The following is a 12706-nucleotide window of genomic DNA, read 5'->3' as shown; positions in this document are numbered from 1 at the left end:
AATTTATGGATTTTTGTACTTATACTCCTTTGTGTTGTTGATATATAAAAATGTAGAGTATGCCCTTTTATGTTATTTGCAACCCTTACAAATTCCATGTAATTTCTTTTGACACTGTTTTTCACCATGAATTTTGTAGTCAAATATTTGACGTTTAGTTCTGATATGCCATGTTGTTAAATTCTCCACTGCTTTCTATCATTTTACATATTAGTGTTGTAAGAAACTCTGATAGGCCCTGCACTCTAATATGATTATTTGAAGTGGTGCAAGAATCATGCCTACCTCTGCCTTTAATCAATATAATTATTAGTCTGCATCCCTTCAAGATATCAGCTTGTCAAGAAACCTAAAGCTGTCTCAGTAGTATACACAAATATTCTTACACCTCTTCTGTTGCACCTCTCAGGCTGTACTAAGAAAAATGAATCTGCAATATGATTTCCATGAGTAAGACTTTTATTTAATACATTAAATTTTTAAATGTATAGCTTATTCACTATTACATTATATATAATTATCTATTGCATTATGTATAATTATATTCCCTTTTTATTTGACCACATTGAAATATCAAACTCTAGGGGTTTCTTTTGAATTTGTATAGGTATCATGGAGAGTTTGAAAACAGAAATGGAAATGGTGAAAGAGCAGCGAAATAAAATGGAAAAAGAATTATCAGCTCTGCAGGACCAGTTGACTGCAAAACAGCAAGAAAATGAACAAAGAATAATGCAGCTTCAAAAAGAAGTGGAAATGTTGGAAGCATCTAAGGTAAAGCAATCATATAAGGTATTTCTCAATTTGAATTCCTGTTATTCATTAGTAGTATAGAGATTTTTATTTGATTTTGTATTTTGATCTCTGTTATTATTTAAGTTTTATTGCACTTAAAATTGGGTTAAACCATTTTTGAGACATTCATTGCTTTAAATGAATGTCTCAGGTTTTGTTTCAGACATTTTAGGAAAAATTTCAGCACTAACTAGGCTCTGAGCTGTCATTAACATTCCCAGTACCTATTATGAACAAACTCACTTTGCTAATGCTGTTTTTCACACAAAATGGTGGGAATGTTTTGGAATCTAGCATCTGGATAACTAGATTGCAAAATATTATACACATTATCTAAGTTATGGAAAAACTTCTATTCTTCCATCATTTATAACTTGCAGATCAACTTTTTTTTTTTTTTTTTTAATCTGAGATGTATGGAGAAGTTGGCTGACTGCAGCATGTACTGCTGTACGTTGATACATCACTTTCTTCTCTTTCAGAAGTATATAGATTCCCTACCATGGTATCATGGGCAGCGGCAGCATGGTGCAAGGTGGTGCAAGTGCACCACCTTTGGATTTCAAAGCAATACACAATTTTTAACATTTTTATTAATTTATTGAAACATAAGATATTGCATGTATTTGAAAATGTGGTGAACAAAAAATTTATTCCCACATACACCACCTTGCAAAATAACCTGCCGGTGCTCATGCATGGTGTGATTTATCCTTGTCAGTAATGAATGAATTAGGGGAAATTTGGTGGTTGAATTAGTCAGCCTGAAGAAATTATATAGTTTTAGTTTTCCTACCTACTGTCTTGGATTTTTCACATGACAAAACAGGAAGATCATTCTAGTCATAGAATGCCATCAGGTGACACAGAAGCCTATGGCAGATATAAGCTTGTCTGTAATGAAGTCACAAAGGAGATTAGGCAGGCGAAGGCAGATTATGAGAAATCTTTGGCAAAGGATGCAAAGAGTTCTTTACTTATGTAAACTCTAGAAGGAAAGGGATGAATCAGATTGGACCACTTAACATAGATGGGTTGACTATTGATGATCATGCTCAGGTAGCTGATAAACTGAATGAGTATTTTGCTTCTACATTCACACATGAGGAGTTATTCAATGAGTAAAATGCCAGAAGTTTATCAAACTCTAACAGGGAGCTAAGCAATTTTGTAATAACTGAGAGCAAAGTGGAGGAGAAATTGTTGAAGTTAAACATAAGAAAAGCACCTGGGGTGGATGAGATCTATCCAGTTATAGTAAAGGAGGTGGCAAAGCAACTAAGCAAACCCTTAGCCATAATTATGAGAGCATCCTTGGATTGAGGGGAGGTTCCCACGGACTGGAGATGTGCAAATGTATCCCCAATTCACAAAGGGGGATCGAAGGGTGACACGAGTAATTACAGACCAGTTAGTTTAACTTCTGTTCCGGGTAAAATAATGGAGTCACTGATTAAAGAAGTATTGCAGGATCATCTAGACAAGACTGCAGTAATAGTTAAGACACAGCATGAGTTTGTTAAAGGAAGTCTTGTCTGACCAATTTGATTGGATACTATAATTTGGTCACAAAGGAACTGAATGTCAAAAATAATTTTGATATCATATACTTGGATTTCAGGAAAGCTTTTGATTCTGTTGCACATGGAAGACTGCTGTACAAATTGGAGGGGTTTGGCATTAAGGGTAAGTTGCTACAATGGATAAAGGGATGGTTGAGTGGGAGACAACAGAGAGTGGTAATCAATGGACACTGCTCTTCGTGGACAAATGTTATTAGTGGAGTTCACCAGGGTTCAGTGCTGGGCCCATTGTTGTTTTGTATATTTGTCAATGATATTGATGAAGGTATATCAGATGTAATGTCCAAGTTTCCAGATGATACAAAGGTTGACAGGGTTGTTAACGGCAGTAAAGACAGTATGCTTCTCCAACTGGATCTGGACAAATGGGTTGAGAAGTGGCAACTGAAGTTTAACATTGACAAATACAAAGTACTGCGTATGGATAGCAATAACCCAAGAGAAACGTACCAGCTGTGTGGTACTACACTCAGGGAAGTGGAAAGTGAAAAAGACCTGGGGTTAATTGTGCAGTCAAATATGAAGTTTGCTGAGCAGTGCAGATGGGCTGCCAGGGCAGGTCTTGGAGTCTTGTCAATAATATATAGGAATTTTGCTATCAGGGACATAGAGGTGATTATCCCGTTGTACAAGGCAATGGTCAGGCCACACCTTGAGTACTGTATACAGGTCTGGAGGCATCATTTTAGGAAGGATGTAGAGTTGCTAGAATGAGTACAAAGAAGGGCATCAAGATTGGTGAGGGGAAAAGAAGGGTTGCTCTTACAAAGAAAGGCTTAAGTTCTGCAAATTGCAGCACCTAGAGAGTAGGCACCTGTGCGGTAATCTGATTGAGGTGTATAAGGCTTTGAATGGGTTGAGCAAGCTGAATGCTGATGGGATTCTTCCTCTTGCTCAGATTGAAACCCTGAGCGAGAATAGATTCAAATTGAGGAAAGACAGTTATAAAATAGATGTGCGAAATTTGCCTTTAGCCAGCGGGTGGTTGATTGGTGGAACAGACTTTCATCTTTTGTTGTGCAAGTTGGTAGCCTAAATAAATTTTAAGCTGAGCTGGACAGGCATTTGGAATTAATGGAGGGGTGAAATGGGAGGGTGTTTTTTTTTTGGCTGATTCTGCATAACTTTCTTGCATTGTAAGCCTCTACTAATGCTAAATGCTATGTACAGACCTGTGTACCGACCAGAATAGCATGTCGTGGTTTCAGTCACCTTGGAAGTTATTGAAAATAGCCCAAATCTGATGCATCACTAGTAAGGCTATGTGACAGTTTTTATTCATTACAAAGTTTTTATTTTCTTCTTAATGTAAAAACACTGTTACCCACTGATATAATGTTGAAATCCTGATAGCAAGTGTATGTGATTCTGCAATTTATGTTATTACAGTTAATTGCCTTAGTCTTTCACAACCAGTAAGTAGCACTTCTACAAATCAAATTTTTTCAGATAAGGGAAAGTCTTGTCTGACAAATTTGATTGGATACTATGATGTGGTAACAAAGGAACTGGATGCAAAAAATAATTTTGATATGATATATTTGGATTTCAGGAAAGCTTTTGACACTGTTGCGCATGGAAACTACTGTACAAATTGGAGCAGAATGGTATTAAGGGTTAGTTGCTATAATGGATAAAAGGGAGAGGGTGGGCATTATGGCCACAGAAGCCGATGCGCCAACAACTAACTAACTTGAGTGGGAGAAGACAGGTGGTAATCAGTGGGTACTGCTCTTTGTGGGCTAATGTTATTAGTGGAGTTCCACAGGGTTCAGTGTTGGGCCCCCTGTTGTTTTGTATATTTATCAATGATATTGATGAAGTTATATCAGGCTTAGTGTCAAAGTTTGCAGATGATACAAAAGTTGGCAGGGTTGTTAATGACAGTAATGGCAGTGTGCTACTTAAGTTTAACATTGACAAATGCAAAGTACTGCATATGGGTAAAAGTAACCCCAGAGGAACATACCAACTGTGTGGTACTACACTTAGGGTGGTAGAAAATGAAAAAGACCTGGGATTAATTATACAGTCAGATATGAAGTTTTCTGAGCAATGCAGACAGGCTTCAAGAGCAGGTCCTGGGGTTTTGTCAATGATATACAGGAATTTTTCTAGCAGGGAAAAGGTGATTATCCCTTTGTATAAGGCAATGGTCAGGCCATGCCTTGAGTACTGCGTATAGGTCTGGAGGCCTCATTTTAGGAAGGATGTAGATTTGTTTGAGCGTATACAGAGAAGGGCAACAAGATTGGTGAGGGGAATGAAGGGATCCTCTTACCAAGAAATGCTTAAATTCTGCAAATTGCAGTGGCTGGAGACAAAGGCACTTGCGAGGTGATCTGATTGAGGTGTATAAGGCCTTGAATGGGTTGAGCACGCTGAATTCTGATGGGATTCTTCCACTTGCTCAGATTACGAACCTAAGGGGGCATAAATTCAAATTGAGGAAAGACAGTTGTAGAATAGATATGCAGAAATTTGTCTTTAGCCAGTGGGTGGTTAATTGCTGGAACAAACTTCCATCTGTTGTTGTGGAAGTTAATAGCTTAAATAAATTCAAGGAGGAACTGGACAAACATTTAGCGGGAATGGTTGTGTGAATTTTTTTTTTTTTTTTTTTGGTTGATGAACTCATACACTTGCTTCTACAAGGTGATATGCCATTGGTACTAAATGTAAAAATCCAAATATGTAAATAGTATAATATTTTCTTTCAACCTTTTGAGTCTTCCATGACAGTATAGTGGATTATCAATTTTGCTCATTTGGAGAGACTCAGGGGTTTGAATATCACTGGAAATTGGAGGAATTATTATTATTATTATTAGCTACATGGTGCAAGGAAGCCTGAGGCTTCATCATCATCAACCATTTTCAATCCACAGCAGGATGAACGCCTCTCCAGCAACTTTCCAGTTCCTTCTGTTTTGAGCACTGGCCATCCATTTACTACCCACAAACTCATGAATTTCATCTATCCATCTCCGCCTTTGTCTTCCAGGATTTCTTCTAGCTCCTCTTAGGTACCATTCTTGGGTACCATTTATTTTTTTAGTCCATCTGTCATCGTCTTCGAGCTATGTGTCCTGGTCAAGACCATTTTAGTTCTTTAGTTTTGATAAGAATGTCCTTTACTTGAGTTTGCTGCCTAATCCATGTGTCTCTCTTCTTATCTAACAGTCTGATTCCCAATATAATTCGTTCCATTCTTCACTGTGTAGTTCTCAGCTTCTCTTCCATTCTTTTGGTGAGTGCCCAAGTTTCACTTCCATAAGTCATGGTGGGGAGTATACATTGGTTCATTATTTTACGTTTCAGACAAACTGGGATATTGCTCTTCAGTATGTGACTATATTTCCTGAATGCTATCCATCCAAAATTTATTCTTCTCTTGACTTCCAGCCATTTATCATTGTTACAGCTAATAACTTGTCCCAGATAAGTATATGACTCCACCTTTTCAATTACTGCTCCTTCAATCATTATTTCCCTTTCCGTGGCATACTTGTTCATCATTACTTTTGTTTTAGCCATATTCATCTTTAGTCCAAAATCCTTACTAACTGTGCATAACTGATTAAGATTTTCCTCTAATTCTTTGGGATCATGGCTTATGACCACAATGTCATCTGCAAATCGTAAATGGTTTAGGTACTCTCCATTCACATTGACTCCTTTCTGCGACAAGGCTAATCTTCTGAAAGCTTCCTCAAGGGCAGCAGTAAACAGCTTTGGAGATATTGTGTCTCCTTGTCGAACTCCTTTCTCGATTTTAAATTTCCTACTGTCTTTGTCTAGTCTAATAAAGGAGGTAGCACTCTCGTATATTTTTTCAAAATCATAATATGTGGGGTATCTATGCCTTGTCTTTCTAGTGCCCGAAACATTGCCTTATGCTGTGTGGAGTCAAATGTCTTTTCATAATCCACAAATGCCAGGCCTAATGGTGTTTTATATTCATTTGCTTTCTCCATTAGCTGTGATATTACGTGAAGGTGATCCATAGTTGAGAATCCTGTCCTAAAGCCAGCTTGCTCTTTCGGTTGATTCTCATCAAGTATTCTTTCTAATCTGTTAGTAATGACCCTTGTGAACAACTTGTAGATGTGGGATAACAAGCTAATTGGTCTATAATTTCCAATTTCTGATTTATCTCCTTTCTTATGCAGCAAAACTATGATTGCATTATTCCACTGCTTAGGCGTCACACCTTTTCGAATGCACTTTGTGAAGAGCCTTGCCAGTTTTTGTGTTATGTCTCTTCCTCCCAATTTTAACAACTCTACAGTAACTTCATCTTCCCCCGGGACTTTCTGATTTTTCATTTCCTTCAATGCATGTTCTACCTCATCAGGAAGAATATCGGGTATGTCGTATGTGTTGCTACTTTGCAATCCATCTTCCCCACTGCTGGCATCATTCCCTCGCTCCTTGTATAATTCTCTATAATTCAAATAATTCAAATAGTCTTCTGCTATTTGAATTATGCCTTCTCTGTTATTTATAAGTACACCATCACTATTTTTCAGTTTCAGTATCATTTGTCTTTCTGTATTACTGCTCATGGCTGCTGATTTAAATCGTTTGTTTTCCCTTAATGCTTGTTCTACTTTTCTTGTGTTAAATCTTGTTATGTCCTCTCTGAGTCTCTTTCTAATGGCTTTGCATAACTCAGTATACTCAATTTTCTCCCTGTCGTGTTTTTCTTGTTCTTCATTTGTCATCTTCGGTTCATCATGACAAGTGTTTCTTGACTAATTTTTTCTTCTTTGGATTTCTTTTTCCCTATAGGTTTCTTGGGCTTTATCACTTTCAGAAATTTGTAATATTCCTCGTCAATATCTTGGTCCTGAGCAGTCTGGAGAAGCTCAAACTTTTTCTTAAGTTCCATAAGCCTGAGGCTTATGCTGCACCAACCAAAAAAAAAAAAAAAAAAATTCCTGAGTTACCCTGAGAGAGAGAGAGAGAGAGAGAGAGAGAGAGAGAGAGAGTGAAAAGTCAAAGGGAATCACCAAGAAAGAGAAGAATGATGATACCCAGCTCAGGACCTTGGGTGTGCCAAGCCCATACTCACCAGATGTCAGGTATTTTCAGTGAACTGCTGCTCTTAGTCAGAGAAAATATGGTTCCACCATGAGTTATTCCTTCTTTATTTAGCTACATGACATGTTGTGTAATATGACATCTTTGTGAAATAGTCTCAAGTATGATTTTGTCATTATTATTATTTAATTCATATTTTAAGTTTAATTTGTTTGACAGATATTATCAATAAAGTACCAGTTCTGACAATATTTTATAATGCTCTATGTTTGAACGATTAAAAAATAAATAAGAATAAGAAGATATGTACCTAATATGAATAAATATTTTACTAGGTATGTATCTACTTTTTCTTTTCTTTTTTTTTAACCCCCAAAACTAGATATTCTTTATTCTCAACTGCTTAGGATTTGATTTAAAATTCTCCTTATAGCTTTCAGTTAAATATTTTAGCCTGTGTTTCCCAAAATGCAGCTAATTTAAATGCGATTTGAGAAGCATTGTTGAAATAAAATTCAGATTAGGAGAATTTTTATTTTACAAGATAATGTTTAATATCACTTTCTCCTCACTCATTTCATATTAATTTTTATTTTCTCAGACAAATTTTGAAACTGAATTGCATGAACATAGGAGCAAAGTTCAGAGCCTTCAAGCAGACCTTGATAATAGTGAAGCTGTGCAGAGAGATTTTGTAAAACTTTCCCAATCTCTTCAGGTAAAGTAGTTTTTAAATTGATGGATCAGCTTCTTTTGTTTTTTTTCTGTGTGCAATAAAGTAGCTAAATATGCAGATTTAGCCTACTTTTTTTAAAAATACCTTGACTTCTTGAATTTTCATCATATACTAAAAATGTGCACAATATTTAATGTCAGTGGTGATAGTAATTTAAAGTAATTCAATTTAAAATTATCCATTTCCTTTGTCCAAAATTATTTTTGGCCTAAAGTAAGTTGGCATATGAGGGGTTGTGGTCAAAAAGTTTCGAAAATCGAGTATAAATGACATAGGTACAGAATTCTGTTTTTTTTTGTTTTTTTTTTTATTGCCCCCACTGTATTTATCCCAAAATTCAGCTCACTTATTGTGTTTAATCTGCAGAGTTTAATTCTTTGAGGGAAAAAAATTCTTCAGGTTTGGACACAAAATCAGGCTTTAACAGCTGCTTTTAGCTCTTCATCATTTTTAAAATGTATTCCACAAAGGAATACATTTTAAATCTTTGTTTCTGGTGAAAGAAAGATACCGCAATCAGGTAAAAAAAAAAGCCATGTCTTTTCCAGGAGCAGATGTGGACAGTGACCATTCAATGGTGAAAATGATAACAGAACTAAAGCTAAAGAACCTAGAAAAACTAAATAATGAAGAAATAAGAATACTGGTCCAGAATACTACAAACAGCTATAATGAGGTAAATAAGGAAAGTACGATAAACAATATTGACCAGATGTGGAATAACATTAAAGAAACTATAAACAAAGCAGCTGATAAATTTCTGGGAAATGGAGACAAGGCAAAAAGAAAACCATGGATAACAGAAGACATTCTTCAAATGATGGATCAAAGAAGAATCATCAAAAATATGAAAACAAAAGATGGAAAAAATAATTACCATGCTCTCAAGAATGAAATTAATAGAGAATGCAGAAAAGCAAAAGATAGAACAATGCCAACAAATCGAAACCTTAATGCAGTATGGACGAACAGATAGGGCCTACAAGAAAATTAAAGAAATAACAAGTTAATGTAATGGAATTCACTCCAAAGCAATCAGGAATGAAAAAGATAATGCCATTCTCGATGCAAAAGAACAAGAGACATGGAGAAAGTGTATAGAGGATTTATACATGGAACCATGTAGTTGCACTTGGAAATATGATGAGAAAGGAGAACAACAAAACTTAAAACAAGATCAAATATTAAACGAAGAATTTGAGCTAGAATTCTTAAAGTTACTTCCTAACAACAAAGCTCCTGGTATAGATAATATTACAGCAGAATTAATAATGAACAGTGGATATCAAGTCAAGCAATCATTATCTGGATTGATTGTGAAAGCATATAGTGAAGGAAAATGGCCAAAAGAACATTGTACAACTGTCATAATACCAATACCAAAAAATCTGCACCAACCAAATGCAAAGACTACAGAACCATCAACCTCATATCACATGCATCAAAAATTCTCTTAAAAATATGAATAGAATCCTACATCGAACACTTTTTAGAGGATACACAATGTGGATTCAGAAAGAACTTATCTACAAAAGAAGCAACAGGAACTTTAAGATTCTTAGGCGAAAGAATGATAAACAATGGCAGGAATCTGTATGTGTGCATTATTGACTATGCAAAAGCATTTGAAATGGTAATTTTGAATGAGCTTTTTCTTCTACTAGAAAACATGGGATGTCCAAAAAGATTAAGCTAATATTTAACTTGTATAAAAGACAAAAGGCCATCATCAGGTTAAATGGAGAATTGACAGAAACAGCAAAAATAGGGAGAGGAGTGAGGCAAGGATGCCTGCTTTCCCCAGGTTTATTTAATATATTTGCAGAATTAATAGTCAAAGAAGCATTTGATGGTAGAAAGTTAGGTATAAAGATAGGCGGAAGAACACTTAGCACAATCAAGTTTTCAGATGATCAGGTAATCCTTGCAGGTAGCCCAAGAATGTTATCCAATATGCTAAAACAGTTAACTAAGAAAGTGAAGAAATATGGAATGAAGATTAACAGGAAAGACTGCTTCTACAGGGATGGGATACACTTAAATAGAAAGGGTGTAAGAATATTTGCTGATGCTATCGAGACAGTGTTAGGTGGGTCGGAAAACTGCTAGCTTGGGGGGATTCACAGACTAAAAGGTTAAAAGTAGCTGCAGGCAGAGGTGAAGGTGATTCCTGCTACTTCTATTAGAATAAGCAGTGGCGTGGAGCGAGGGTGTTGGTGGTTTCAGGGACTGATGGCAGTCATCATGAAACAGGTGGGTATATGGGATGTGTTAGGGTAACTAATAATAAGAATAGGTACATGTATACTTGCATATATACCAATGCTAGAAGTATAGTAAATCAATTTGATGAATTTGAAGTGTTGGTCAAGACATCAAAGGCAGATATTGTTGGGATAGCAGAGATGTGGTGTCACACAGATATAAGGAATGCAGAACTGGAATTTGGGGAGTACAAAGTGTACAGAAAGGATAAACAGGACAGGAAGGAAGGAGGGGTTATGCTGTTAATTAAGAAAAACATAAAATCAAAAGAAGTGCATCCAGTTGATATAGATGAACAGTGCACTGTTGAGTCAGTTTGGTGTGACATAAGCACTGCAAAAGCAAAAATAAGAGTAGGAGTGTGTTATAAGCCTAATGACTTGAATGAGTACAATGAACAATTGTACAGAGAAATAGAGTGGGCTAGTAAATCAGAATGTCTTATAATGGGGGATTTTAACTTCCCAGATATAGACTGGAACTTATGGGTTGGTCACTCGCACACTAGTAAGACTTTTGTGGATTTATTGGATGATTGTTTTCTGCAGCAGCATGTTCGAGAGGCAACCAGAGAGGGTAATACTCTTGATCTGGTTATCAGCAGTGATCATTCGTGTATTAAGAATTTGCAGATAAAGGAACCATTAGGTGGCAATGATCACAGTGTACTGATGTGGGATTTACTTAAAGATATAATTACCATCACGGATAAAGGAAGGGGTTTTTGCTTCCGTAAAGGTGACTATAAAAAGTGGTCTCAGACAGTTTTTAAATTCTGTACGGTGGGACCAACTGATGATGTTACCAACAGCAAATTCTAAGTGGGAAGCATTCACGGAATTTATAGTGAAAGCTACTAAATGTTTCATACCTATTAAGAAATATTGTTCAAGGTTTAGGCCTAAATGGTTGTCAAATGAACTAATGAGACTCGTGGCAGAGAAGAAAAATGCATGGGATGCATATAAATTATCAGGCGACACAGAATCCTATGATATATATAAGCTAGTCTGTAAACAAGTCACAAAGGAGGTTAGGCAGGCGAAGGCAGATTACAAGAAATCTTATGGCACCTCCGTAGCCAGGTGGGCAGGAGCAGAAGTGTGTAGCACACACTTCTTGATTAGACCGGGGTTCGAGCCCGTGACCACCAAATACAGAGGGTGCAGAAAGGTCAGGTAATGACCACCACATATCCCTGCAGCAATATGGCCTTAGTTGCTAATGCTCCTAAAAACCAAACAAACAAAGAAGAAATGTTTGGAAAAGGATGCTAAGAAAAACAGCAAGGATATCTTTACTTATATAAACTCTAAAAGGAAGGGGATGAATCTGATTGGTCCACTTGATATCTATGGTTCGACTGTTGATGATCCTGCTCAGATAGCAAACAAACTGAATGAGTATTTTGCATCTACATTCACACATGAGGAGTTATTAAGGTTTGAAAATGGCAGAAGGTTATCAAATTGTAGCAGGGTGCTTAATGATTTTGTAATAACTGAGAGCAAAGTGGAGGAGAAATTGTTGACGTTAAACATAAGAAAGGCACCTGGGGTGGATGGGATCTGTCCAGTTATATTAAAGGAGGCGGCAAAGCAACTAAGCAAACCCTTAGCCATAATTTTGAGAGCATCCTTGGACTCAGGGGAGGTCCCCGCAGATTGGAGATGTGCAAATGTATCCCTAATTCACAAAGGGGGATCAAAGGGTGACATGAGTAATTACAGACCAGTTAGTTTAACTTCTGTTCCGGGTAAAATAATGGAGTCACTGGTTAAAGATGCATTGCAGGATTATCTAGACAAGACTGTAGCAATAATTCAGACACAGCATGGGTTTGTTAAGGGAAAGTCTTGTCTGACAAATTTGATTGGTTATTATGATGTGGTTACAAAGGAACGGTGGAAAAAATAATTTTGATATCATATACTTGGATTTCAGGAAAGCTTTAGACACTGTTGTGTGTGAAGACTGTTGTACAAATTGGAGCAGAATGGTATTAAGGGTAAGTTGCTACAATGGATAAAAGGATGGTTGAGTGCGAAAAGACAGAGGGTGGTAATTAATGTGTGCTGCTCTTTGTGGACTAATGTTATTAGTACAGGCCCACAGGCTTTGGTGTTGGGTCCACTGTTGTTTTGCATATTTATGAATGATATTGATGAAGGTATATCAGGCTTAGTGTCGAAGTTTGCAGATGATACAAAGGTTGGCAGGGTCGTTAATGACAGTAATGGCGGTGTGTTACTGCAACAGGATCTAGAAAATTTGGGCAGAT

At 36.6% G+C, this 12706-nt stretch overlaps 1 protein-coding gene across 6 annotated transcripts in view; it reads left to right on the top strand.

The window, feature by feature from the left end:
- Positions 1–12706, top strand: part of LOC150089016 (rab GTPase-binding effector protein 1-like) — a 367033-nt gene that overhangs the window by 313054 nt on the left and 41273 nt on the right. For 5 of the 6 annotated variants that reach the window (XM_090369775.1, XM_090369776.1, XM_090369773.1 and 2 more), the window contains 2 exons: positions 608–792; positions 8026–8142. In XM_090369775.1, the coding sequence (XP_090225901.1) occupies positions 608–792; positions 8026–8142 (302 nt within the window). The remainder of the gene's footprint in view (positions 1–607; positions 793–8025; positions 8143–12706) is intronic. The other variant, XM_090369774.1, reaches the window with a different exon arrangement.

Source organism: Mastigoproctus giganteus, chromosome 3, assembly GCF_048544385.1.
Source record: "Mastigoproctus giganteus isolate SK-2022 chromosome 3, ASM4854438v1, whole genome shotgun sequence".
In the NCBI taxonomy this organism is placed as follows: Eukaryota; Metazoa; Arthropoda; class Arachnida; order Uropygi; family Thelyphonidae; genus Mastigoproctus; species Mastigoproctus giganteus.
The sequence above is the reverse complement of the archived record's forward strand: the minus strand, read 5'-3'. Positions and strand labels throughout refer to the sequence as shown.